The following is a 24,580-nucleotide window of genomic DNA, read 5'->3' on the forward strand; positions in this document are numbered from 1 at the left end:
TTAACTCTACAGTCCTAAAAACTATAGACTTTATCTATCCTGATCCCTTTTAACCATTACTTTGTGGACTTGCATTATTCAAAAGAAAATGTAAGACCAATGAAATCTATCAATATGGATTTTTCTAAATTTAAGTTCTGTTTCTGATTAAAAATGGCCTAAGTGCAGTTTTGTGCGGTGCTTGGAAAGTACTTCGTCAATTTTGAACTTCGATGATTTTTGGCTGCCTTTGCTCAGAAGAGCTGTTGGAAAGGTCGTAATACCGCAGTTCAGAAGAAAACCAACAGACCGACCCAACCGAGAAGATGCCTCCTCTTGAAGCGGATATACCAGTGGTACCCGTGGAAATACAAGATATGGAAAGTATTAAGCGTCGTATAATAGAGGAGATTAAAGACCTGTGCTTAGTGATGAGGAAAGTTATGTCAGAGCACTTGGAAGGCTTCAGGGAGTTCGAGTTAATAAAAATGTGTAAGCCGGATTGGCCACCAAGTGAGACAACCAAAGGAAATGCCAAACAAGAGGATGTAGAGAAAAAGGGAGATGAAATCAAGACAAGAGGAGAAAAAGAGAATTAGAAGGGGGATCCAGGAGAAACAGCCTACGCATACTAGAAATACCCGAAACAGGACAGAGCAAATGAAGCTGAAATAATAAAACTAACTAACTGAGGAAACTTTTCCAGAGTTGAAGGTCTGCAAATGGAAAAGGCTCACAGGGTACTTTTAAAAATTTAATGAAAAGGAAGAAACGCCTAGACATATTCTGGTGGTTTTTTTAAATTTCGAGGATAAAGAAAAACTTCCAGATATCCAGACAAAGAAAGCAGGTTACCGAGAGAGCGGCAAAACTCAGGCTGCCCTTAGGTTTTTCTTGGGCAGTTCTAAATGGCGGAAGACAATGGAACGGTATAAACAAAGTTTTATGGGTAAATCATTTTGAACCGGGAATTATATACCCTGCCAAGTTATTTTTTTTTTCTGTTTGCAGGCAATTGGAAGATAGATATGCAGAGGTTAAGAAAATATATATCAACTAAGAACCTGCTCTGAAAGTCTTGCTGATTTACTGTAGCCGGTAGAGAATGTGAATTAAAATAAGTAGGGAGGCAATTGTATGGAAGAATTAATGGTAAGCATTAAAACTAAAGAGCATTGCATTTCCTTTGTTACATTAAGGTAATAAAGCTAAATATAAAAATAGATTTGTAAGCAGCATGTAAAATTTTTAACTTTATAGTTTTAAGCTGCCAAAAGGCAAGCCAAATGCTCAAATGTATTGGTCAAATATTGTTTTATTTTTGCCACGTAGTATTGTAGCTAAAAACACATGTTGTTAAGCTAAGAAAGAAAAGGGCTTTGTCACTGTGGGAAGGACATGTACAATAAAGACTGTACTTGATAATCGAAAAAAAAAAAAAAAAAATGGCCTAAGTAGGCTGGGGATGTAGCTCAGTGGTACCGTGCTTGCCTAGCATACTCAAGGCCCTGGGCTTGATCCCCACAGTAAAACACACAAACATACACACACACACACACACACACACACACACACACACACACACGGCACTCCATGTTTACCTAAAATTATTGTAATGCTGAAAAATGCCTGACAAAGGTAGAGTAATTCAGAAGACCCTGTGTTCCTAAAGAGAGAAAAGAAGCACATTACATAATGCTAAATGACAATATGAATGATGTGTCCAATCACAGCTATCTGTGAGTTACACAAAAATGTTCATCAGAATTGTGTTCTCTAATCATAATATGTCAAATTATCATGTCATCTACGACTAAAAAAATATTTTAAAAAAATGTGAAAGAAACAGTATCATGTGAAAAACAGAAGTATAAAAGAAAAATTATGTTCCATCTAGCTTAGAAAAGAAACTCAGACATGTTTAGCGTACTAAATTGCTGCTCACTTCTTACCATGTTTAAAGCAACTAAAATCTCTGCTTCTAATCTAGGAAACAAATATCCTCAGACAGCAAGCTCTTTCCAAGTAGCACTATTTGCAAGCCTCAACCCAATCAAAACTAGAAAGTTAGTATTAGATTTTAGTTACATTTATGGTATCAAAATCAAATTCAATGTATTCTATCAATCCACTCTCACTGGAGGTTGATAGAAGCAGTGATTATTAACATAAATTACTATAATAACTATGAGCCATTAGAGCCGAAGAATCACTCACAGTTAAAACTTAACAGTAGACTTAGAAAGCTTCCTTGATCTATTAGTAAAATTAAGAGAAAAATTTTCCTAAATTCCTTGTTGTAATAACATGAGAGACTACTCTTCAATAGGTTGACATTTCTTTTTTTTATTTTTTTAAGTTTTAGGTGGACACAATATCTTTATTTTACATTTATGTGGTGATGAGGATCGAACCCAGTGCCTCGTGCATGCCAGGCGAGAGCTCTACCACTGAGCCACAACCCCAGCCCAGGTTGACATTTCTATGCTCAACTCCACTATCTGCTTTCTTACTTGGAGAAAGCTACATAAAGTTTTGTACAGGAAAGCATCTCTTACAACCGGGAAACTAAGAATAGTGAGTGGTTATGCTTATACTTCCTCTCTCTTTCCCATTGACTCCTTTTCCTCTCAAGGCCATTAAAAGTGAAATGGCATCTCCATTAAGAGAAAGGTTTATGGCTACCAATCTTTGCAAAACCACATAATCAAAATATTCCAGGTGTTTCTCTGGTAGAATACGTCCTCCCTGTCCATGTTACATCACAGCTAAGGTTACAGAATCCTTGATGAATATTAGACCGTAATGTAAGCCATGTCAGCATACAAATGAGAAAGAAAAGGGCTGGGGCTGAAGCTCAGCGGCAGAGTGCCTGCCTAGCATGTATGAGGCACGAGGTTTGATACTCAGCACCATATAAAATAAAGGTATCATGTCATCTACAACTAAAAAAATTTTTTTTTAAATATGAAAGAAACAGTGTCACATGAAAAACAGAAATAAAAAGAAAAATTATGTTCCATCTAGCTTAGAAAAGAAACTCAGACATGTTTAGGGTACTAAAACCCTAAATCCCTGCTCACTTATTACCATGTTTAAAGCAACTGAAATCTCTACTTCTAATCTAGGAAACAAATATCCACAGAAATAAGAAACCTCCTGGTGCTGAATCCATAAAACTCCACAGTAATCTTGGTTACTTTTTATACTCTTGACATTTAAAATACCAGAAATACAATCCCGAGTGCCTTTTCCTTACACCTGTCATGTTGCCACACGAGATCACCAAGGCACTGACTAAAACCTATGAATACAGATCAGTGACATTTCATTCTAAACTATTTGAACACTTAAAAGCCTAGAGCCCATTATTTAATATAGAGAAGTGTATGCATACTAGATAGTGAAAAATAAAGGACTCCAACTAGTGCCACTACCAAATGGAAATACAGAAGTGATACTCTTTTCCACGAGTTATTTGGCAAAATACTGATTTTAAACAGGGATATTACATTAACAATTATCTTTGTACACAGAGAATTCTGACAATGGAAGATTTTTCTAAACTAAATGGCATGTCCCTGGCTTAAAAGAAAACCTAAAGGGATCAACAAAGTTTTAAATAGAATTTAATATTTAACTATCTAATTTCACCTCTGTTGATCAACAGTCAACTCTGAAACAATATTAGAGCCAAAAGTTTATTATAAACACTTTAACAGGTTTTGCCTCTGTTCCTTAAGTTGGCCTAAGACTACGCTCCTGATTTTGATTACCTTCTGATATGGATTATCACTTTTGCAAAGTCATTCTTATAAACTCAATCTTTCTCTTTCTCATCTTTTATTGGATTTTAAAAATGCTCTCAAAGAGCAGGAGTTGATTGAATGGCAAAAATAATACACACACATGCATTTATGACATGATATGGAACATATGAAATGGACTGTGAAAGTGGGGAAGGAATAAACTTTATTGGCCCATAGAAGGGATGAGGGAACAAGAAGGAAGGGCTGGGAAAAAGAATGAGTATGTGTGGGGAAACTAAAACTGAATGATTTAAATGTGCAAATACACTTTGTAACCTCCAACAATCAATGGAGAAGTAGGTATGTACATAAGATACAGGAGGCTAAAGTGAGTTTCACTTTGTAGTTGATGCTACTTGTACCAGCTCTATTATTAGTAAGTCACCATTTAATTCTGCCACATCAGACAAGGCTCCCTCTAGTTAGTGTAAACAGGTTTTCCATCCTGGGATGCAGTGTGACCCGCCAGTGCTCAGAAGGCATGCTTGTGACGGACTTGCACACCTTCCAGTTCCCCACCTCCAACGGCGGCCAGGGTCTCCAGTCTGCTTAAGCGCTCCAGACTTCTTCCAAGAATTTCTTCTAGCCGACTGCGTAATACCTGGGCCCCTTCGAGTTCCACCTGCAGAGTTCGATCTCTCTCAGAGCTGATTGAACATGCCACATGGAAGGAAAATGGATTAGCCATCAACTGTAACAAGTCCACATATGTTTCCAAAGAGCCATCAATGCTACTCTAGACTGTAAGATTTTCTAAAGTAATGTTCTCTAGGACATCATAAATAAATGAGGTCTTTGGTGCAGCACATGTAGTCACTACTGATAGATTTGCAAGGCCTGTTCTTTCTTCAAAGCCTGCCCCTTTAGGCCAGATTCTGGGCAAATCTCAAATAAAATTAGTCTTATGATTGCTCTCACCCTCCTACAGGCCCCATAAAAGAAATTTCATTATTAAAAGCTTTAGTTTCTGAAAAACTAAAACCCAGAAAAAATTAAATGTAAACTGAAAGGCATGGGGAGATAGCTCAGTTGGTAGAGTGCTTGCCTCATATGCACAGGCCCTAGATTCAATCCCTAGCACCACCAAAAAAAAAAAAAAAAAAAAGTAAACTTGCTTCCATGTTTACCCAAAATTATTGTAATGCTGAAAAACATCTGACAAAGGTAGAGTAATTCAAAAGACCCTGTGAAGCAAGACTGAGCCAAGTAGAATTGCTGAAGATAGCTATTTTTTACCAAAATGGACAGTGTTCTGAAAATAAATCCAGTTCATGAAGACTAAAGATCCAGGGGTTCTTTAAAAAATAACACAAGCAAGTGATCCTATCATACCTTTCCCCTGCTTTCATTTTCCTGAGTAAAAAGAAAATATTTTTAAGCCCAACAAGAAATTGGAAGAAATGGGAATAATAAAAATTTAAAACTATGAAAGAGAAAAAAGGACTGGGAGAGAAAATGAAATGAGGCGGGGGGAGGGTAATATAAAATAAACACAAAAGATAAAATATACATGACCAAAAATCAAGAGAAAAATACAAGAAAATATAATCATCATGATGATTATCGATGATTCTGAGGTAATTTTAGGTATTGCAATGACTATATTACCTTCAATGATATTCAATGATACTTAACTAATATCTGAGACCTTTGTAGCTATACTTTTATAACAGAACAACCTTCAACAGGACATGAAGCAGAGAAAAGAAAGGAACATACACCAAATGCTTACCATATGCAAAGCACTGTTTAGATGCCTAAGCTGTCTTCTCATTTAATCCTCACAGTAACTATGTGAAACACACTATTCCTGACAAGATTTAGACACTGAGGCTTGGAGCCATCTACGCAACAAATAACAAAGTGGACAGCTTTCTTTTTCTCTCTTCTTTGGTATTATTAGCATCTGCACTTTATAAAGAACAGAAGAAATAAAAGAAATGAAAAGAATAAAAGGAATATTTTTTTTTAAAAAAGGGAAAAACAAAGTTGGGCATGACAGCACATGCCTATAATCTCAGTGACTTGGGAGACTGAGGCAGGAGGATCACAAATTCAAGGCAAGCTTCAGCAATTTAGTGAGATCCTGTCTCAATAATAATAATAATAATAATAATAATAATAATAATAATAATAATTTAGTAAAGGGAAAAGTTAATCTCTTACCTCTCTGGATGGGCGTGGAACTTCACCAAGCTGCTATAGAGCTGTCTCTCAGCTTGTAAGGCCTCATTGAGTCGACTCTTTTCGTCTACTAGTCCTTCTAGCATCAGCAACAACTGAAGAAAGAAAAGAAGCAACATACAAACAGAAAAGTGAGGCGTGAGGCCAAGTTTATTCTGAAAAAAAGAAAAATGTATTTGCACATACTCTGACCAAAAAGTCCCAGTCTTTTATTATTTAAGATCTCTGTAGTATCTTACAGTTTTAATCAATGACACAATATCATTTTATATCTTAGGTAAATTCAGATATGAGTGCAAGAAAGAAAAAAAGGAGACAAAAGTCAGAAGCATAGGAAAGAAGCCCATAAAACAGTGAGAAAGGATAGGAAAGAGGGAAACATACAATAGGACTTCCTAGTTTTCAATGTTCATGCAATAAACATTTACTAAGCACCTTTTAATGTGACAGACTCTGTTCTAATTCTAGGGAAAAGCTTACTATCAATCATACATATGTCCTGTGAGATATACTACATGACATAAAAACAATGGGCTATGATAATGTATAAATAGCAGAGATGTTTAAGCTAAAATTAAAGCTGGGAGCGAGGATGATAAGAACAGTTAGTGAGAGTAATGGTAATGGATGTAGAGCATAGGTAAATAAATCTTTTTGAAAAAATTTGGCATCGAAAAGGTCAAGCATAAAGTAGAGCTACAGAGGAACTCAAGGCAAAGGCAGGGTTGTTTCCTCTCTTCCTTTTTTAAATTGGGAGTTGTCTGAACATGGCTAAATGCAGGCAGATGAGAAAGAGTTAATTGAGAGAGAAGTGACTTATGTTTCAGAGTGAAGGATAACTGACAGTATGTGTCCAAAAGCAACTGCTACTCCTTTCAGAACTTAAAGGTTAGAAATAGGCATGTATGACTGCTACTGAGCAAGGTACTGTGGAGTATGGATTCTCTATGAAATACCATCAACTGACCTAGATTTTTTTTCAAAAGTAGTTGAGATTGACAGTCTTTCTATTGCTTATTTCAAATAAAAAAATAAAGTCTGCATTTCAATAATTTACCTGTTGTCTTCGGTTTCCTGAAATTTCTTGACCCTGGGATTCTACTGAAGCAACTTTTTCTCGAAGTAGTAAGACTTCTTGTGTCAGGCGTTCCATAGCTGGTATGTCTTCAGGATCAACCAGTTGCATTTGCAGGTCCTAGAAATTAAAAAACAAGTAATAAGTATAGGTATTAATATAGTAATAAAAGCTGTTCTAGCAGAGGAGCAAGGGAACAGATATTCTTGAAATAATCTACTATAATTTCAAGTGGGATATTGATAAGCACTGGCCAAGGGACCAAATGCATCCACATATTGTTTGAAGATGCCCTACAGGTAATCTGAGTTTCCAACACTTCCAATGGTCTTTAAAAAGCTTTGAAAGACCTTTATGAGGTCTTCTTTTATCTGTATGTTCCTGGTCAGGGACTCCAGATCAGCAGCCTGCACCTGTAGCTCTTCCTCTTGTACAGCCATCATAGACTGTAGAGCAGAAAGTTCCATCTGGGGACAGAAGAAACACTGGAGTCAGCAGGTAGAGGAAACAACAGCTGTCACATTTACATTTTAACAATGAGGCAACTGCTTTTCATATCACATCACTATCAGCCAATAATGCAAAAGAAAACAAGAACATGAATAAAGCTCTACTGGAACAAATAAATAAACCACACAGCATGGTACCAAATGTTGTTTCATGGGAAGTTGTAATGGTTGTTTTTAATGGTGTTCCTTTACTTGAGTTAGCAGTATAAAACCATCAAATTTATTTAATTTAACCATATTTATTATGACACCTAAAAACTGGTTATCTTTAGCAGAAATAAAAGATGAAGTTCTTCTTCATATAAGTTCCTTAGCTAATAGATTAAAACATTATAGAACACCTCCATTATGCAAAACTTAATGAATTAGTAAATAAGGCATCAAACAAAAATAGCTGCTAACATCAGAGATCAGTAAATATTACATGCTTCCGTCTAAACATGCTACCACTTACAATGGAATCTTACACATAGTTAGCACTGTAGGCCCTAAACTTTCAGTGTTGTATTTTCCTTCCCTCCTCATCAGAAAATGATAAACATCGTTATAACAAATTCATTACAAATTATGATAATAACCATAGCTGAGTTGTTCTCACAAACTTAGCGATCTGGCTAATCTACTTCTTGTCCTTCAATATCGGCCACTTTTATCCTTATTCTTCACTTTCTAGGAATACAAGACTTTTTCTGTTCTTGTAACACAGACTCTTGATTTATGGGCTTTATACCTATTACTCAGTCTGCCTGAAATATCTTTTCCAAGGATGCTTCCTTCCCATCCTCAGGACCCTAGTGTCTGTCATCTGCTCAAAGAAGTCTTCTTTGACCACTCCAGTTAAGGTGGTCCCCATCCATGTTACTTTCTATCACATTTTTTTTGTATCACTCATTTTAATCTTCAATTATAATATCATATTTTATAATGCTTATATTAGCAAATATATCAAGGAAATCTTATGTTTATAATTTATAATATTTAATGGCATAATTATTATAACATATTATAATTTATAATATAACATGTTTCTTGTCTTTTATCTCTCTAGTAGAAATTACACAGAACCAGAATGGGACATTGTTGATATTGCTCACTACCTCAGCCCTGCACTAGCTTACACAAAGTATCCCATATATGAATGGATGAACAAATGAACAAATGAATCCTCACAGAAATCCTATGGGGCAACTACTTTTCAATTTACAGATAAGGTGACTTCTACACCTCAAGTTACAGATGAGGTGATTGAGACAGAAATTAAGGAACCAATTCAAAAATCACAGAGCTAGTAAGTGGAAGATCCAGAGTATGAACTTGTGGAAGCAAACTTGATTCACTAGGCATAATGTCTTTCCTGTAGGTATCATATTCCATATAATCTTTACAGCAATGGCAAGTTATTTTAAATAAATATTTTATAGAACTATTTTAAGATAATCTTTAAAAATTCAGTGGAACAAGTGAAGAGAGATGGTGGAGAAGCCAATTTAAGGTATAATTATGCTTCCTAAAGGAAGCAACACTTCTTCCTTAAGCACATAAAACTTAAGTCAAAAGTAAGAAAAATTTTATTTGTGTATCTTCTAATTCCATCAATGCTTGCAGTATAACTGTGTGGCTCATAATGATTTAGTAACAGTTATTTGATAGTTTTAACTACCTTTATTTTCCTTCCATGCTGAAGGAGCTTAGTTAGTGTAACTCTTGACATTTCTTTGCCCCCAGTCAGGGGGAGGGACTTGACTTATCTGTACACAGTGGAAGAATAAACCAGGCCTGCTTGGCTCACACCCCCACTTCCTCTCCTTAGAAGACACTGGCCTAAAGGAAGACTATTTCTTATCGCTGCTTCTCCAAAGGCAGTTTGTTGCCCACCACAGAATAGTCTGCCAGGCCAATGCTGCCTGTGACTGAGCAGGTCAATTACCCAATCCAGGTCCAACATCGGTTCTTATATTAAGTTTTCTAAGACTCTGTCAGTATTAAATCTGATAAAGCTTCAGGCTATCTGCCACCAATTTGTTTTATTTCTCAATTTGTTCAGGGTTGGGTATGAAAAAAGGATGCTATTTATCATATCTTCTTCAAAGAGATAGATACATAGATAGATAGATAGACAGAGACAAGACATCCAGGTATTTGGTTCCATTGAAGAAAAATGAAAACATGAAGAAGAAAACATTTTTACAGCATGATAAAAGGTCTGCAGGTAAGACTGACAGAGGTTTTAAATCCTGGCATAAACTCCTTTACAAGGCATTTAAACTAATGATTTCCTCAAGTGTAAAATGGGAATAATATAGCTACTTTTCAGGGCTACATAAGAAGTACAGAAAATGTTTTACAAATACTTGGCACATTACAGGGAATTAATGAAGTAACTACTGCTGCATCTATATACTACTATAATATCAAAACAGGAAATATGGGAAAAATTGACATAGCTTTTGGTAAATACCTCATGTTAGATGGAATGTGGTAATACATCTATATGTTATTGGACTTAGAAGAGGGTAATGGATTAAGGATTCATGAAGTTAAGCAATGGCTAAATATCATTCATTCAAAAGCATTATAATTTTATGATCACGAAAACAGAACAGAATCAAAAAGTAACATTACTCTGAATTTAGTACATATGAGAAAAACAGAAATAGTGTGTGAAAATTAAAATATCTGACATGAATAATCAATCAATGGCTAAAGTAAAGGAAAAAAGGGAAAGGACTAGGGGATTTAAAAACTAATTTTTTAAAATGCCATGCATGAATTGGTTTATAAGCAAAAATATGTTAATAAAATCAAAAGGTATAAGACAATTTCATCATAAATATAAACAGATTTTATATTATAGATCAAATTACAGCAAAAAAAGGTAGAAAAAACTAGGAACTGAGCTAGCTAACTTAGGAACCCATGACACTGACTTTTTTAAAAAATATTTTTTGGTTATTGATGGACATCTATCTTATTTGCTTATCTATAGGTGGTGCTAGGAATCAAACCCAGTGTCTCACACATATGAGGCAAGCACTCTACCACTGAACTACATACAACTCCAGCCCCTGACTGACCTTTTAAAATAGATGCCATAGCAACATGTGTTTAGTTTTTGTCTGTAATGCTATGTTGTAGCCCTAACATTTCTTCTACATCATAGCTGGACATACAACTGGCTGGATGGGGAAGACAGAGGAAGGATTTCTATAAGACTGACAGGTTTCTTCTAAGAAAATGGATGAAAATTACTGACAGAAAGAGTTCATGCATAAGATGAAGAAGAGTATCTATTCCAAGAAATGACTTCTTAGAAAGAAAGTATTTGGAGACACAAAAGACTCTGAGTCTAAATCTTAGCTTTGGCATTTATTAGTTAGGACTAATCCCTGTCCCATTAAAAATAAATAAATTAGTGTTTAAGCTTTTCCATCTATAAAATAAGTCCAATATCATCTATTTTGTGTAGAGTTGTGAACACTGGCATTAATTTAAGAATTTAGCACAGTCTAATGCATATAAGAGTACTCAATAAATATTATTGCTCATACTCAAATTTCTCTTGTTTAATGCTTCTAAACTCATGAGTCTAATGTCATAATTCTAAGCAGCAATAACATAGCATTTCCTCTTTTCACAAGTGTTTTACAATTATTTTATTACAGTTATTAATGGGTAGAAAAAACTTATTTCAGTAGTTAAAAAGCTTTAAAAGTCCCCATTATAAAAATAAGAGGATCTTATTGGATAAAAAATATATATGTATGCATATATATTATATATATATATCTTATTTACATATATCTTTATATGATATACAATGTTATATATTATCTATATCTTACATATACATCTTTTACATATAAACACACACACACACATATAAAATGATTTATATTTTTTTCCAAAAAGAAAAAAGCTATACCTTATTTTTGAACTTAGATATTATACTTAAAGAATCGTACTCTTTTAAATATAAACTATTATTGGGGGAAAAAAACCAAAAACAGGAATTTAGAAATTAGCCTTGACTATAAAACTCACCTGACTTTCTCTTTCTTTTTTAGTCATAAGTACAAGTTCCTCTTTAGCATTACTCAGTTCTTTCTCCAGTCCTGCAACTGTGTCCAAGTCTCCTAAAATGAACAAATAGTGCCAGTTTTAATCACTAAAAACATGTAATCTCTGCTGCCTCATTTTTGAGAAATTTACTTGGAATATGCATTCCAGCAATTAAGAAAAAATAAACACACACACACACACACACACACACACACACAGGTTTTTTTTATAGTATTATTTATAATAGCAAAATATTGCAATCACTCTACATGCGAAAGAGAAAAGACAGAATCAGCTACAGTGTATTCACACTAAGGACTATATATATACAGCTATAAAAAGGAATGAGGAAGTTCATGAACTTATATGGAGCAATTTCAAGGAAACGTTAAGTGAAAGAAGCTATGTTCAAAAGAATACTTCTACCTGGAAAAGGGGGAAATATGTGACACACACATATAAATTATGTATGCACGATTCATCTGTTTATTTTTGCAAAAAGATATTTCATTAAGGGTAACACAGAATTTAACAATTTACCTTCAGAGAATGAAAAGAAACATGAGAGAAAAATTGGAAAGCAGAGGGGACTTCTGAGAATATTTTTTTCATATACTTGACTTTTTAACTATGTTAATGTTAAATTTTGAATGTCTAAGTTAGTTTGACAATAATAGGACATAAAAATCTAAAATTATGGAATACAGAAGTAGATATTATAATAATTTTTTAAAAGACACAATCCACTTACACAACAAATGGAGTGCGAAGATAAGGGCAAGATAACTCTTTTTTGTAAAAGAATTTCATAACAGATAAGAGAAAAAATTTAAGAATTAGGAAATTAATTTTTAAAAGTTCAAGCAAGGTTTAAAGAATGCTAAAGCCACTGACTATTGGGAAACACAACTGTCAGCATCTCAAGCTATCAGCCTGCAGAGCACTTACTAATTATAAAGGAGAAAATGAACATTTACAATGGAGAGATCTGGCACACATTACAACCTTAACCAAAGGATAAAATTTGTTACCACTACATAAAAATTTTTCCACATTTGATGATCTGATACTTATTCCTGTATATCCAATTATTCAACTTGATGCAAACTGACCAATATGCACTAATGGGATACACCCAGAAAGACATCACTCATAGGATTCTTGACAAAAATGTTTAACCTGAACCTAACCATGAGGAAACAATGATGGGCAGTGCTCTGAATTCTTCAAAAATCCTAATGTTGTAAAAGACAGGAGGAAAAAGGTTGGAAAACTGTTCTAGATTAAAGTAGACTGAAGACAGGACATCTAAGCACAATGCATGACCCCTGGTGGCAAGAAGAAGCAACTACAGAAAATGTTATTGAGACAATGAGAATTCTAAATATGGATTATATATTTAGATAGCAAAAATACATTAAGGTCAAATTTCCTAAACATGATAATTACATTGTAAAAATGTAGGAGAATGCCTTTGTCCTTAGAAAATACTTGCTGAAATATTTACAGATCAAATGTCATGATGTTTATAAGAATTTAGAAAAAAAGCATTATAATCTATATATGTTGTGCACACAGAAGGAAAGAAATAATGCAAATGTGGCAAATGTTAACAATTGATGAATCCTAATAAAAATGTATATGAGTATTCACTACACTATTGTTGCCACTTTTCTGTAGGTTTGAGATTTCCAGAATAAAAAGTTGGGGCAAAGTATGTTTTTTTTCTGCTATCATATATACCTAATTAAAATAAATAAATAAATTTTAAAAAGAAAAAGGCAAATATAAAGTAAATTACACAAATCTAGCATTCATTACTTTTGGGGCAATGAAAAGGTTTCTTGTTAGATAATGAAACTTGTGCAATTTTTCCCACAGAATCATCTAATACCATACACTATAATACAGGCGCAAACTTTTTACATTCTTGGTGACAAAAGAATAAGTTTACACCCTTTCTGGTTCCAGCATTATAATCCCTACCTCGTTAATCATCACCAGTAGCTACTTCTGTAATTCTCTGGGAAATAGTTCCTTAAAGCTACCCTAAATACCAACCTTTTGCTCTGTAAATGCAGAAACTCCAATCCAAGGTTTCTACTTGAGTTTTGCTCCCACCATGCTTAGAATGTGATTGTCTTTGGGGAGTACAAGCCCTACAGCCATTCCTTGAATAAGGTTGAGCTTGGAAAATAATTCAGGTATATTGTCCCTCCTAATACTTTAATGTAAGTGTTGTCAAGTTACTATGAGCACCCCATTATTGAAAGATATCCAGTAGAATGTATCAGTTCCATTGGTCCTGCTGTGCAGGTTTGGAAACACTACTCTGGCATTTCCGAATCCCTGCAAAACTCTCTCAAAAGGAGAATTAGGATTCAGTTTCCCTGGAGTAAACTGTGAACTTTTTTTTTTTTTTTTTTTTAATATTTATTGTAGTTGGATACAATATTGTAGTTGCAGTTGGATACAATATCTTTAATTAATTAATGTATTTTTATGTGGTGCTGAGGATCAAACCCAGGGCCTAGCCTGTGCTGAGCGAGCACTCTACCACTGAGCCACAACCCCAGCCCCAACTGTGAACTCTTATCAACATAAATTATGGGCATTTCTTCTCAAAACTGACATGTTTCCAGCCTTTCAGAGGAATCCAAACATTGTTTTTCTGTTAAAAGAAAGAGTTGTGGCCAAACCTATTAATATAGAGATACAGGAAGGAAAACAAAAGATCTTTTCATGAAACAAAATTTGATACTTACCTAATGTGGACCTGCGAATGCTGGCATCCTCTTTAGCAGGCAAGGAAGTGCTATCATTTCTGGAGGGTATTTGCATTGATGCCTAAAAATTGGAAGAGTTGGGGAATTTAGGAAGACACAGGAACTATGATCACAATGGCAGGACTTGCAATGTTCTCATACAGTTTCATATTAAAAGTTATTAAACTTATATGCCTGAAATGTAAGCAAGAAATGCTGTTGACTTGAAGTCTACATAAGTCTACAGTTCTTACTTGATCAGTTTGCTCTCCCAGATTGGGGCTCATGGAAGTAGCTTTAGCTTGTTGGTTAGAGATGAGTGTTTGAGTCATCATTAAGTCTTTCCCTCCTAAATGCTGGCGTACAGCCTGTAATTCTAAATTTCTTTCCATTAGGGCTTGCACCATCTTCTCTGCAGCAGCCTAGTGAGAAGAAGTCACAAATAACATTAGAAAGATATTGCAGTAAAATAAACACAACTTGTTTTCAAGTGTAATTGCTTAAAGGCCAACCATATAGAAAAAGCTATTGGAGGGGCTGGATTTGTGGCTCAGTGGTAGAGCACTTGCCTAGCATGTGTGAGGCACTGGGTTCAATTCTCAGTACCACATATAAATAAAGTAAAGGTCCATCAACAACTAAAAAAAATTTAAAAAAAAATAAAAAGCTACTGGGACCCTAAGAAATAGTTTCCTTGCTATCAGTTTATAAAGAAAAACAGTCGAGTGAGTAGAAAAAAAAGTTGCTCGTAGGCAAAATGTTGAAAAAAAAAACATAACATATTTATTACAGATAAGAGAAACTGAAGTAGATTCTGCTAGAACTCTATTAGACTAAGGTGTTAAGGTTCTGGTTTGAATTGGTGTAACAGATGACTGTCTTTACTCTTACTTGTTTCTTTGCCCTGGATTACTCTTCACCTATATATCTGCATAGTTTGCTCCCTTCAGGTCTTTGCCAAGTGTCACCTTATCAGATTGGCCTTCCCTGAGTATCCTGTCTAAAACAACAATCTTGTGAGTCACAAGGCACAAATATTCAGTTATGAGTAAGTTCTAGGGATCTAATGTACAACACAGTGACTATTGGTAATAATGTTATATTGTTTACCTCTATTTGCTAAGAGAGTAGATCTTTAATGTCCTCATTATGGATCCCAGCCCTATTTTGTATTTTATTTAGAGACAAGGTCTCACTTCATTGCTTAGCACTTCACTTTTGCTGAGGCTGGCTTTGAAGTTGAGATCCTCCTGCTTCAGCCTCTCAAGCCACTGAGATTACAGGTGTACACCACTGTGCCCAGCGAAAGAAAATACATTTGATTGTAAGTTTTTCCATACCTCGAACTGTTTCCTAAGACATTGTATCCATCTACAACTAAAAAAGTATTTTTTTTAAAAAGCCATTTAGGTGATTCTTCTGCATGTAAAACTTGAGAATGCAGAAGAATATAACTAATACTGTTGCTGAATTTAAAATCTTCAGTCATTTTCATTAGCTCCAAGGTTGCATTATTTTATTATCTGCTCTGTAGTAAAAAGATGTATAATAAGACTAATTCTTTCAAATAACAGAGGTTAAAAAGAAACTTCAAAGACTTAGTAGCCTCTTGTCAAAGACTTAAATGATTCACAATAATTTTGTTAGGTCTCTTCTAGAAGTGATCATTGAAGTATGTGGCAGGATGTTTCTAACAAAATGTGAATTTACTTCAGTAGGCCAGAGAATTAGAAGAGTGGAATATCACTATCCCATGTTACAAGAAAGCATCAGAAAATATTGTGGTAACATAACAAGGCAAGTAAGAATGCAGCTTCCTTCAAAAACTGATTCCGAGCTATTGGTCCTTAATATGCAGCATAAGTCAACTTGTACTCTTTGCCCTTAAGGAAAAAGATAAAAATGAAGGGAAAAATAAAAAATTATTTCTGAAATAGTTGTATACCATCATTTTGAGATTAACACTCAATATTGAGTATGGGAATGTATTCTCTTCATGTCCTTTCAAAACCAATCATTTTTTTTCCTCCTGAGATAGGAAAGAAATACCTTTTTGGGGGTGAGTACCAGGGACTGCACTCAGAGGCACTCGATTACTAAGCCACATCCCCAGCCCTATTTTGTATTTTATTTAGAGACAAGGTCTCACTGCATTGCTTAGCACTTCACTTTTGCTGAGGCTGGCTTTGAACTTGAGATCCTCCTGCTTCAGCCTCTTAAGCCACTGAGATTACAGGTGTACACCACTGTGCCCAGCGAAAGAAAATACATTTGATTGTAAGTTTTTCCATACCTCGAATGGAAATATAAAATGTCACTCAAGTCTTGATAGTTTAGAATTAAAATCAAAACACTCCAAAACTCCATACCTTGTTCTCTTAAAATGATCAAAGCATTAAGAAAAAAATCAGTGTAGACAATGCAGTTAATGAACACGTGTTTTTGGCACATTTCCAAATGTGGTGTTTAAAACATATTTAACACTTGGATGATTGATGTAAAACTGAAATCTATTTAATAAACAGCAGGAGAGAAACTATGGAGTTTCTCCATATATCATGTAAAATAATATACACATGTTACAAATGATATTTTTCTGGTCTCCGCACTAGTCCTTACCTGGCTCTCCTGCTCCCTGGTGCTCACAGACTGAAGCAGAGCCTGAACCTCCATTTCATGTTCCAAAGCTTGTTTGTTCCGATCACTTAGGAGGTCCTGCAGCATCCTTTCTTTTCGCTGTAAACGCTGGCAGAGCTCCTCAGCTATTTCACTCTGTCCCGGTCCCAGTTTGCAGAGCAATGTTGCACTAAGATCCTAATGCAGAAGGAATGGTGTAAGATTTTGGAAAAAAAATTCTTTCTAACACATACTGAAATGCTTATAAGAACTGTCATGGAAGAAAGAGTTTTGAGGTTCTTGAGAATAAGCATCATGTTTTATCCACTTTTGTTTCCCCACATTTAGGAAAGGCCTATGACTCAGAAGGCTAGACATGCTCAGTGAACAAACATTAACAATATAAAATATATAGAGTGACAACTTACATATTATTCTCTGAAATAAATTCTTCTCTTATTTGCTCAGGGAACATAACAATTAATGTTAGATGAGAACAAATGAACACTCAGCCCAAGTGTTTATTTTCTCCCCAGCAAAAACTTTTAGGGGGAGCATCAAACAGAAAGTTAAAAAGGAATGACAAAAACTGTTTTAATAAGCAGGCTGATGCAATTCCTATCTCTATATTGGTGGTTAAAACTGTGAAGCCATACTGCCTGGGTTGAATACTGGCTCTGACACTTAACTAGCTGTTACCTGGATAAGTTTACTTCAGAAGTCTTTTCCTTGTCTATAAAAAAGGGATAATATTATGTCCCTCATATATTTGTGAGGATTCAATAAGTTATTGTCCATTAAGCTCTTAAAATAGTACCTGACCTGGCATGAGCACCATAACTAATAAAGGTTAGTTATCATATTATAGATGCATATTTTTGATCACATTAATTCTCACATAACTTCTTTGAGAAAGATAAACATCATCTTAAGTTTACAGATATGGGGAACAAGTCTTTGGGATAGCCAATTACTTGCCCAGAAAATGAAATTAAAGACTTGGATAACTTGCTTCCCAGACTTCTAGAGTTCTAAGTTAAGACTGAAATCAAGTAACCACTAAGCCAACTGCTTTTAAGCTAACTGAGGTCTTGCCTCCACTTCTTTGTTCCTGTCATGAAGAGATGTCTGTAACTGCTGAACGATACTCTCTTGTTCCTTCTGCCAATGGCTAAATTTGGTTTCCATTTCTTCTTGTAGCCACTGGAGGTTGTGACAGGTAGCAGTTAACTGTTCAACTTCTAGGCCTTTGGCCCTCAGGAGACTCTCCATGCTCTATAGTCACAAAGAGAGCAATCATAAGTTAAAAGAGCTATTCTATACTTCTCATGATAAATGAGAAATTAGATCCACCTTCAAATTAGCACCTATTGACTTTTTTGCAAGAGGAGAAAACTAAGTAACTAATATAACAATGCCATAATAATTTATATTTTGTTTTTAGAAATTCTTAACTAGTTTGTGGAGAGAGAAATACTAGGCCCATGATAAAATGAAAACATTATAGAGGAAGTAATTTCTCTGAAGAGAAAGTAAATGATTCCTTTAAAAAGTGGCAGATGGTTAGTTATATAAGCTTTAAAATAAGTACGTAAATAAAAAGCTCATGGTAAATGTTAGTAAAATAAACAAGTGTTCTAATTGTGAGAATACAGGGACGTGTATGTAATATTAACGAGATGAACAACAGTTATACCCTGGAAATGCTTATGTAAAAGTGTATATGTGTGGGGAAGGTGTGTATGTATCTATATCCAAATCCCATTTCCAAAGATGAAAAATAAATTAGAACCATGTACATAGTTCATCTACAAACACAGAAGTGCTGTAATTTCTCAGTTTTTTTTTCTAATTTTTAAGTTAGACACAATACCTTTATTTTATTTTTTTTCTTGTTTTTTTTTTATTAGCTACACATGACAGTACAATGATCTTAACAATTCATACATTTGAATCAAATGGGGTATAATTTCTCATTTTTCTGATTGTACAGGTTGCAGAATCACATTGGTCATACAGTCACCTATATACACACAGCAATAATAATGTCTATTTTATGTGATGCTGAGCATAGAATTCCGTTCCTCATGTGTGCTAGGCAAGTATTCTATCACTGAGCTACAACCCCAGCCCTAATTTCTCACTTTCTAGTCTATAATGATGGAACTAGTAAGTGCTATTTTTGTTTTTTTATATATGTGTGTGTATAAATAAAAATAATATACATGTGTATACACACACACACACATACACACACACACACACACACACACACATATCCATATACTTTATAAAGCAAATACTCTGGTTTTTAGAAAATGATGGAGAAGGCTGATGCTTCAGGCTTAGAATGCAAGTGGGAGAGGAATACCAAGTCAAGACAGATTTTGCTCTTACATGCATGGTAGCTTCATTAGAAGAGAGGACACTGCACAGTCTCTCTATGTCATGATCTCGCTCTCTCACAGCAAGATGAAGCTGGCGCAGTTCTTTGTCTTTTTCTTCTAGAGCAGAGAACTTTTCATCTATAGCCCGCTGTAACAAAAAGTAAAGCTCCTAATTCTACAAAGTTCATTATCTTGATTACCATTTACTCAATGAGTTTCAAAATATGAGAGAATGGAAAACCAAAACCCAAAGGAGCAAATTAAGTAGACATAAATTTCTATGATACTCATGTACATAGAATAACCTATAGCCCAATAAGCAAAACCACAACACGTACCTCTAGAGCAATAGCTCTATCATGTGTCCGTTGCCGAAGTTTCTCAAGCAACATTTCATTTGCTTCAGGGGTTTTTTCTGAATTATCTCGATACTGTAGGAGCTCCTGAAATTCCTAATGAGACAAAAGACATTCCTTTATTCACTTACCTATTATTAATTGCATTCCTACATTTTGCTAAGTAATCTGTCATTTAAGATAAAAAATGATCATTCTTCGCAGGGGGGAAAAATTTAGCAGAGATAGCATTCATGTAAATTGTTAACTATTCTGCAACATACAACATATATAATACATAGAACTGATAACCAATCTTCAACATATAAACATACTAGCATGCTTGACAGCTAACTAGTAGGGGAACACAGGGTATATTGCTTGACTCTCCCTAATGGTGCAATAAAGATCTAACAAAGGAGGAACTATTTGCACTGATAAAAGACTAGGATTTCTGGGCTGGGAATATAGCTCAGTTGATAGAGTGCTTGCCCTGCATGCACAAGGCCCTGGGTTCAATCCCCAGCACCCCAAAAGACTAGGATTTCTTAAATGAAGAGGTCCTAGGGGTACATTCATAAGGAAAAAAACACTTTTATACACAATATATGCATACAATGAAAAAAATCAGATACTCAGTGAAATATAAGTGATTCAATGTGAGTGAAGCTTAGAGTAGATGGCAGAACTGATCACTCTCCTCTCTCTCTCTCTCTCTCTCTCTCTCTCTCTCTCTCTCTCTCTTTGTGGTAATGGGGATTGAATTCAGGGGCACTTAACCACTGAGCCACACCCCCAACCCTATTTTGTATTTTGTTTAGAGATAGGGTCTCACTGAGTTGCTTAGTGCCACTTTGAATTCGCAATCCTCCTGTCTCAGCCTCCTGAGCCACTAGGATTACAGGTGTGTGCTATTGCGCCTGGTCTGAACACTCTTCTTAATATCATATTTTTCTTTAAAACTTTCATTCTGTCATTTAACTTTCAGGAAATTTATGTACAGATGTCTTCTCCTATTCTCTTCGTTTTCCCAACCCCTGGCATAGTGTCTAACTCACAGAGGTGCTTACCATTTGCTGAATACTGGTTAAGTCTTTCAGGTCTATGCAGATGTTTCTTACTTGATGATTAGCATCTTGATTTAGATTGTATTTTCTACTTATTTTAAATCTTCCTGATTCCCACAACTTAATATTCTACTTACAGCAGGATCTCAACACAGATGATTAATACCTTCATATTACAGGAACAAGAATTTCAGAGCTCTATGAGTACAGTTTCATTGAAGTCATAAACACTCACTTGAAGTAGCTGCTCCTTGTGATTTAGACTATGGTTTAGGTGTTGAATGTTTTGTTCCTGGGTTCGAATCTCATTGTATTTTTCAGCCTCCAGGGTACGAAGCTGTTGGCTCTTATTCTGCAATTCTCCTTGTAGCTGCTGCAAAGCTTTCCGCAATTCCTGAATTAAATATATTCCCTTCTTAAAGCAATCTAAAGTTTTTACATGGTCATTAGATACATTAAAGTTTTCAAGATATATAATGAAATATACAATAGCAGAAAGTGCTATTAATATTGCTATAGAAATTTGGATCAAATAGGATATGAAAAATTGTGAAAAAACTGTGGGGGTAGTAGGAAATAAACTTGATATTAGAGTTCAATACTAACTTTAAATATTTCATGTATAAATTCCCATCAGAAGGGATGTAAATAATACAGAATTATAAGTAATAAGTTAATGTTCTTTTTTTCACACACCCATGAGTTATAAGTGAATACTTTGCATGTTTATAGTCTACACATTTATATAAATATGTGTGCAGATATTTATAAATAATAGGTACATATGCAACGTACTGTAAAAAAAGAAAGGGAGCTCTATATAACAATTAAACAAAACTCAGGATATGTTTCCTTTGTGTGCATAATAAAAAGTTGAGAATTATTTCCATCCCTATCCTTCTACCATTACCCTCAAACTATCAAGACAACTGAATTTTAATACTTCTAAAGGAAATTCAGGTCTCATATTTATCCTCCAAAGTACTAAACCAGGAAGATGCTTCAAAAACTATACTTTTAAATCTGAGTGTCAGGGAGTCTAAGAGAAGCTAGCACAAAAAAGATCTTAAGATCTTCAAACAAGACAGACAGAGAGTAAGAAAGAATATACTCTAAACCAAGAAGAAAAAGAAATTCATTTAAGAGTTATGTATTAGACATTTTTCAAATTACACGACTAATTGTATTTTCCATTTCTTAGACCTTGGACATTCTTCCCCACTTTTCTGTTTGGCTCACTTTCACACCTCCCCCTGCTTCCAGAACACCTCATATTTCATCAAGCTTTCCCTGACTCCCTCTTCAGCCCCTCCTACATATTCTTATAAAAATCCATACATGGCTCCTCTGCAGTATTAACCATACTGATATTCTGTTCATGTGCTTTTCTCACACTAAATTGTAAGTAAGTTAAGAGGAAGGAGCCTGTGGTATTCGCCATTATACTTCCACAATGTAGTTCAATATCTGGCACATGACACATGGGCAACAAATGTTAAACTGAATTACTCAGATTAAAAAAATGACTCAAAGGTTAAGGTTCAACATACACAGTCCTGCTAAAAAGTTACTATCAGGGCAAAGTCAGCATTTGGGGCTACAAAGTGGTTAATGATTTACCTGGTTATGTTTCCAAGAAGCTTCTTTCTGCTGTTCACTCTTGTTTGCTGCAGCTTCCGCAAATTGCACATATCGCTTGGCATCAGCAAGTTGGCGTTCCTTCTGTCGTACCACCCTCTGAAGCTTCTGTATTTCAAGCTGGCTGCAGAATAAAGCACTCTGAAGATCAAGCAGAGCCACCTGTTGCTGAGCTGGGGAAGTACCCTCAGAGCTCTGAAGAAAGAGAAGAAATTATCCTCACGAGGAGGGCAAGCACTGAACACCTGAGAAGACTGTAAAGACAAAATATAAAACCAAATGGCACATGCCCAGCTGAAGTCTCTCCCTATGATGTTCACATACCTGAAGCTGTCCAAGCTGGCTTTGGTGCAGCATTTCTCGAAGCTTTGCCATTGTGTCATTTTGACCTTCAATCACCTGGTATAACTCCTCAGTCTGAAAATGAGACAGAAGTGCCAAATATGTTAACAAACTAAATATAAATTCAATTATCTTGCCTGTATAGTAACAGGATTCTTACAAAAGACACCAATTTAGGTTAAGATACAATTTTTTCAGGTTAAGATTTGTTAGTCTGATAATACATATTTCTACAAAATATAGAATACTGTCTACTTTGATGGGACAAATTGGTTTCTCACAGGTTCTTGATTACTAAATATTTTACCTCATTTTCCCTGCTTTTCAGAGTTTCCTTGAGGCTTTGAATTGTACCATCTTGCTTCTGAGATAACTCCTGAGCAGATTTTAGTTCAGAGCTCATTTCATTTAGTTTCTCTTGAAGAGTCTGAATTAAAAAAAATAGTTTGCTAGTTTGTTAGGTCAAGGATATCTGTAAGCTTTAATGTAACCAAAGTACTTCCTCAAAACCAGGTTCTGAAGAATTTTTTACAGAATAGTACTTTCTTATTTTTCTCACATACAGTAACCACTAAAGTTTAAAGCCAATCAACACAAGGAAATTGAAATAAATGTGAAATACTTCCTTCAATACTCAGTTGCCTCAATTCTCATGCACCATGCTTTCTCTATAATGGTAGCTATAGTAGGCACTTGTCCACATGAGTCACTGTGGATCCCTCACCTAAGACCAAGGAGCTTCTGCTATCTTTATATAGGACGGGATACTACAAGGACTCAGCAGGCAAGAAACTCAGCATCCTAGATTGTGGCATTGTTTTTCTAACAGACATGAAAATCCATGAGCTATAAAGAAGTGAAGTTAAGCTAAGATCAAAACCACAAAGATCAAAAAGTGATACCTTACACTGTTAAAGGTTGGGTGCAAGTTTTAATTGTATTCCTAAACAATACCAGATATTGGAATCTGGGCAGACCTCACTAAAATCTTGATGAGAAATAAAGGAAAGGACTAAACTTATAAGTGAAAGTTCCCTAGAGCATCAGAAGACCACAGAATTCACCTCTCAAGTCCTACTCGGGTCAAAAGACTTGGGCTACAGTCAATCACATCCTCAGGAAAATCCTGTGCTCTCCAGGAGCACAGGACTAATCATACCTTGTTGGTGGCCTCTGTTTGCTGGAGTTTTTCCTGAAGTTCTACCATGTGGGAATCAGATATAGACTGCTGAGTTACAGTGGTCTCATCTGAGTTCCTCTTTTGTTGTTTGAGTACCAAATCTTCAGGCACGGACTAGGATGAAGCAGCAAGACAAGATGAGTTAAATGCAGCTAATAATAAATTTTACTTTTATGTTCAAATATCTGTGGCATGTTTTTCCACAGATTGGGAACACCAGAGTTGTTACATGAATTACCAGTAAGACTTCCTGAAGACATCCTGGTCCTTGCTAAGAGCAGTGATTCACCTCCATCCTTTCTATGCTCTCCAGCCTTCCCACCCACTCACACAGACTAGGTGAGGTGAGGCAAATAATTCAGTTTAAAGAGAAGGGGGATTTTAAAAAGGAAATACTTATGGTGACCAAATGTTTGCTTTATTCTATTTTTAATCAGGGAATTGAAAAGCAATATGGATGAATCTTATGCCATTCCTAAGAAGAAAAGTTTAATTATAATTACCTTTCTTACAACAGTCCTGTTTACATTATTGGAAAAACTGGCACATTTGAATATGAACTAGATATTAGAAAATACTCTTTTATAAACCTAAACTTTCTAAATTTGTTAACTGCACTACAGCTGTAAAAGATC

At 35.1% G+C, this 24,580-nt stretch overlaps 1 protein-coding gene across 43 annotated transcripts in view; it reads right to left on the reverse strand.

Moving 5' to 3' along the window:
- Positions 1-24,580, reverse strand: part of Pde4dip (phosphodiesterase 4D interacting protein) — a 228,908-nt gene that overhangs the window by 49,376 nt on the left and 154,952 nt on the right. For 23 of the 43 annotated variants that reach the window (XM_078026897.1, XM_078026895.1, XM_078026871.1 and 20 more), the window contains 16 exons: positions 23,925-24,059; positions 23,073-23,192; positions 22,748-22,840; positions 22,406-22,618; positions 21,021-21,179; positions 19,722-19,835; positions 19,394-19,531; positions 18,092-18,271; positions 17,000-17,194; positions 14,635-14,802; positions 14,381-14,462; positions 11,598-11,689; positions 7,398-7,514; positions 7,030-7,167; positions 5,955-6,067; positions 4,308-4,435 (listed from right to left, as the gene is read on the reverse strand). In XM_078026897.1, the coding sequence (XP_077883023.1) occupies positions 4,308-4,435; positions 5,955-6,067; positions 7,030-7,167; positions 7,398-7,514; positions 11,598-11,689; positions 14,381-14,462; positions 14,635-14,802; positions 17,000-17,194; positions 18,092-18,271; positions 19,394-19,531; positions 19,722-19,835; positions 21,021-21,179; positions 22,406-22,618; positions 22,748-22,840; positions 23,073-23,192; positions 23,925-24,059 (2,185 nt within the window). Of the gene's footprint in view, positions 1-3,934; positions 4,436-5,954; positions 6,068-7,029; positions 7,168-7,397; positions 7,515-11,597; positions 11,690-14,380; positions 14,463-14,634; positions 14,803-16,999; positions 17,195-18,091; positions 18,272-19,393; positions 19,532-19,721; positions 19,836-21,020; positions 21,180-22,405; positions 22,619-22,747; positions 22,841-23,072; positions 23,193-23,924; positions 24,060-24,580 lie in introns of those variants that run through there. The other 20 variants (XM_078026881.1, XM_078026868.1, XM_078026886.1 and 17 more) reach the window with 2 other exon arrangements.

This window comes from Ictidomys tridecemlineatus, chromosome 11 (assembly GCF_052094955.1).
Source record: "Ictidomys tridecemlineatus isolate mIctTri1 chromosome 11, mIctTri1.hap1, whole genome shotgun sequence".
NCBI classification, from domain to species: domain Eukaryota; kingdom Metazoa; phylum Chordata; class Mammalia; order Rodentia; family Sciuridae; genus Ictidomys; species Ictidomys tridecemlineatus.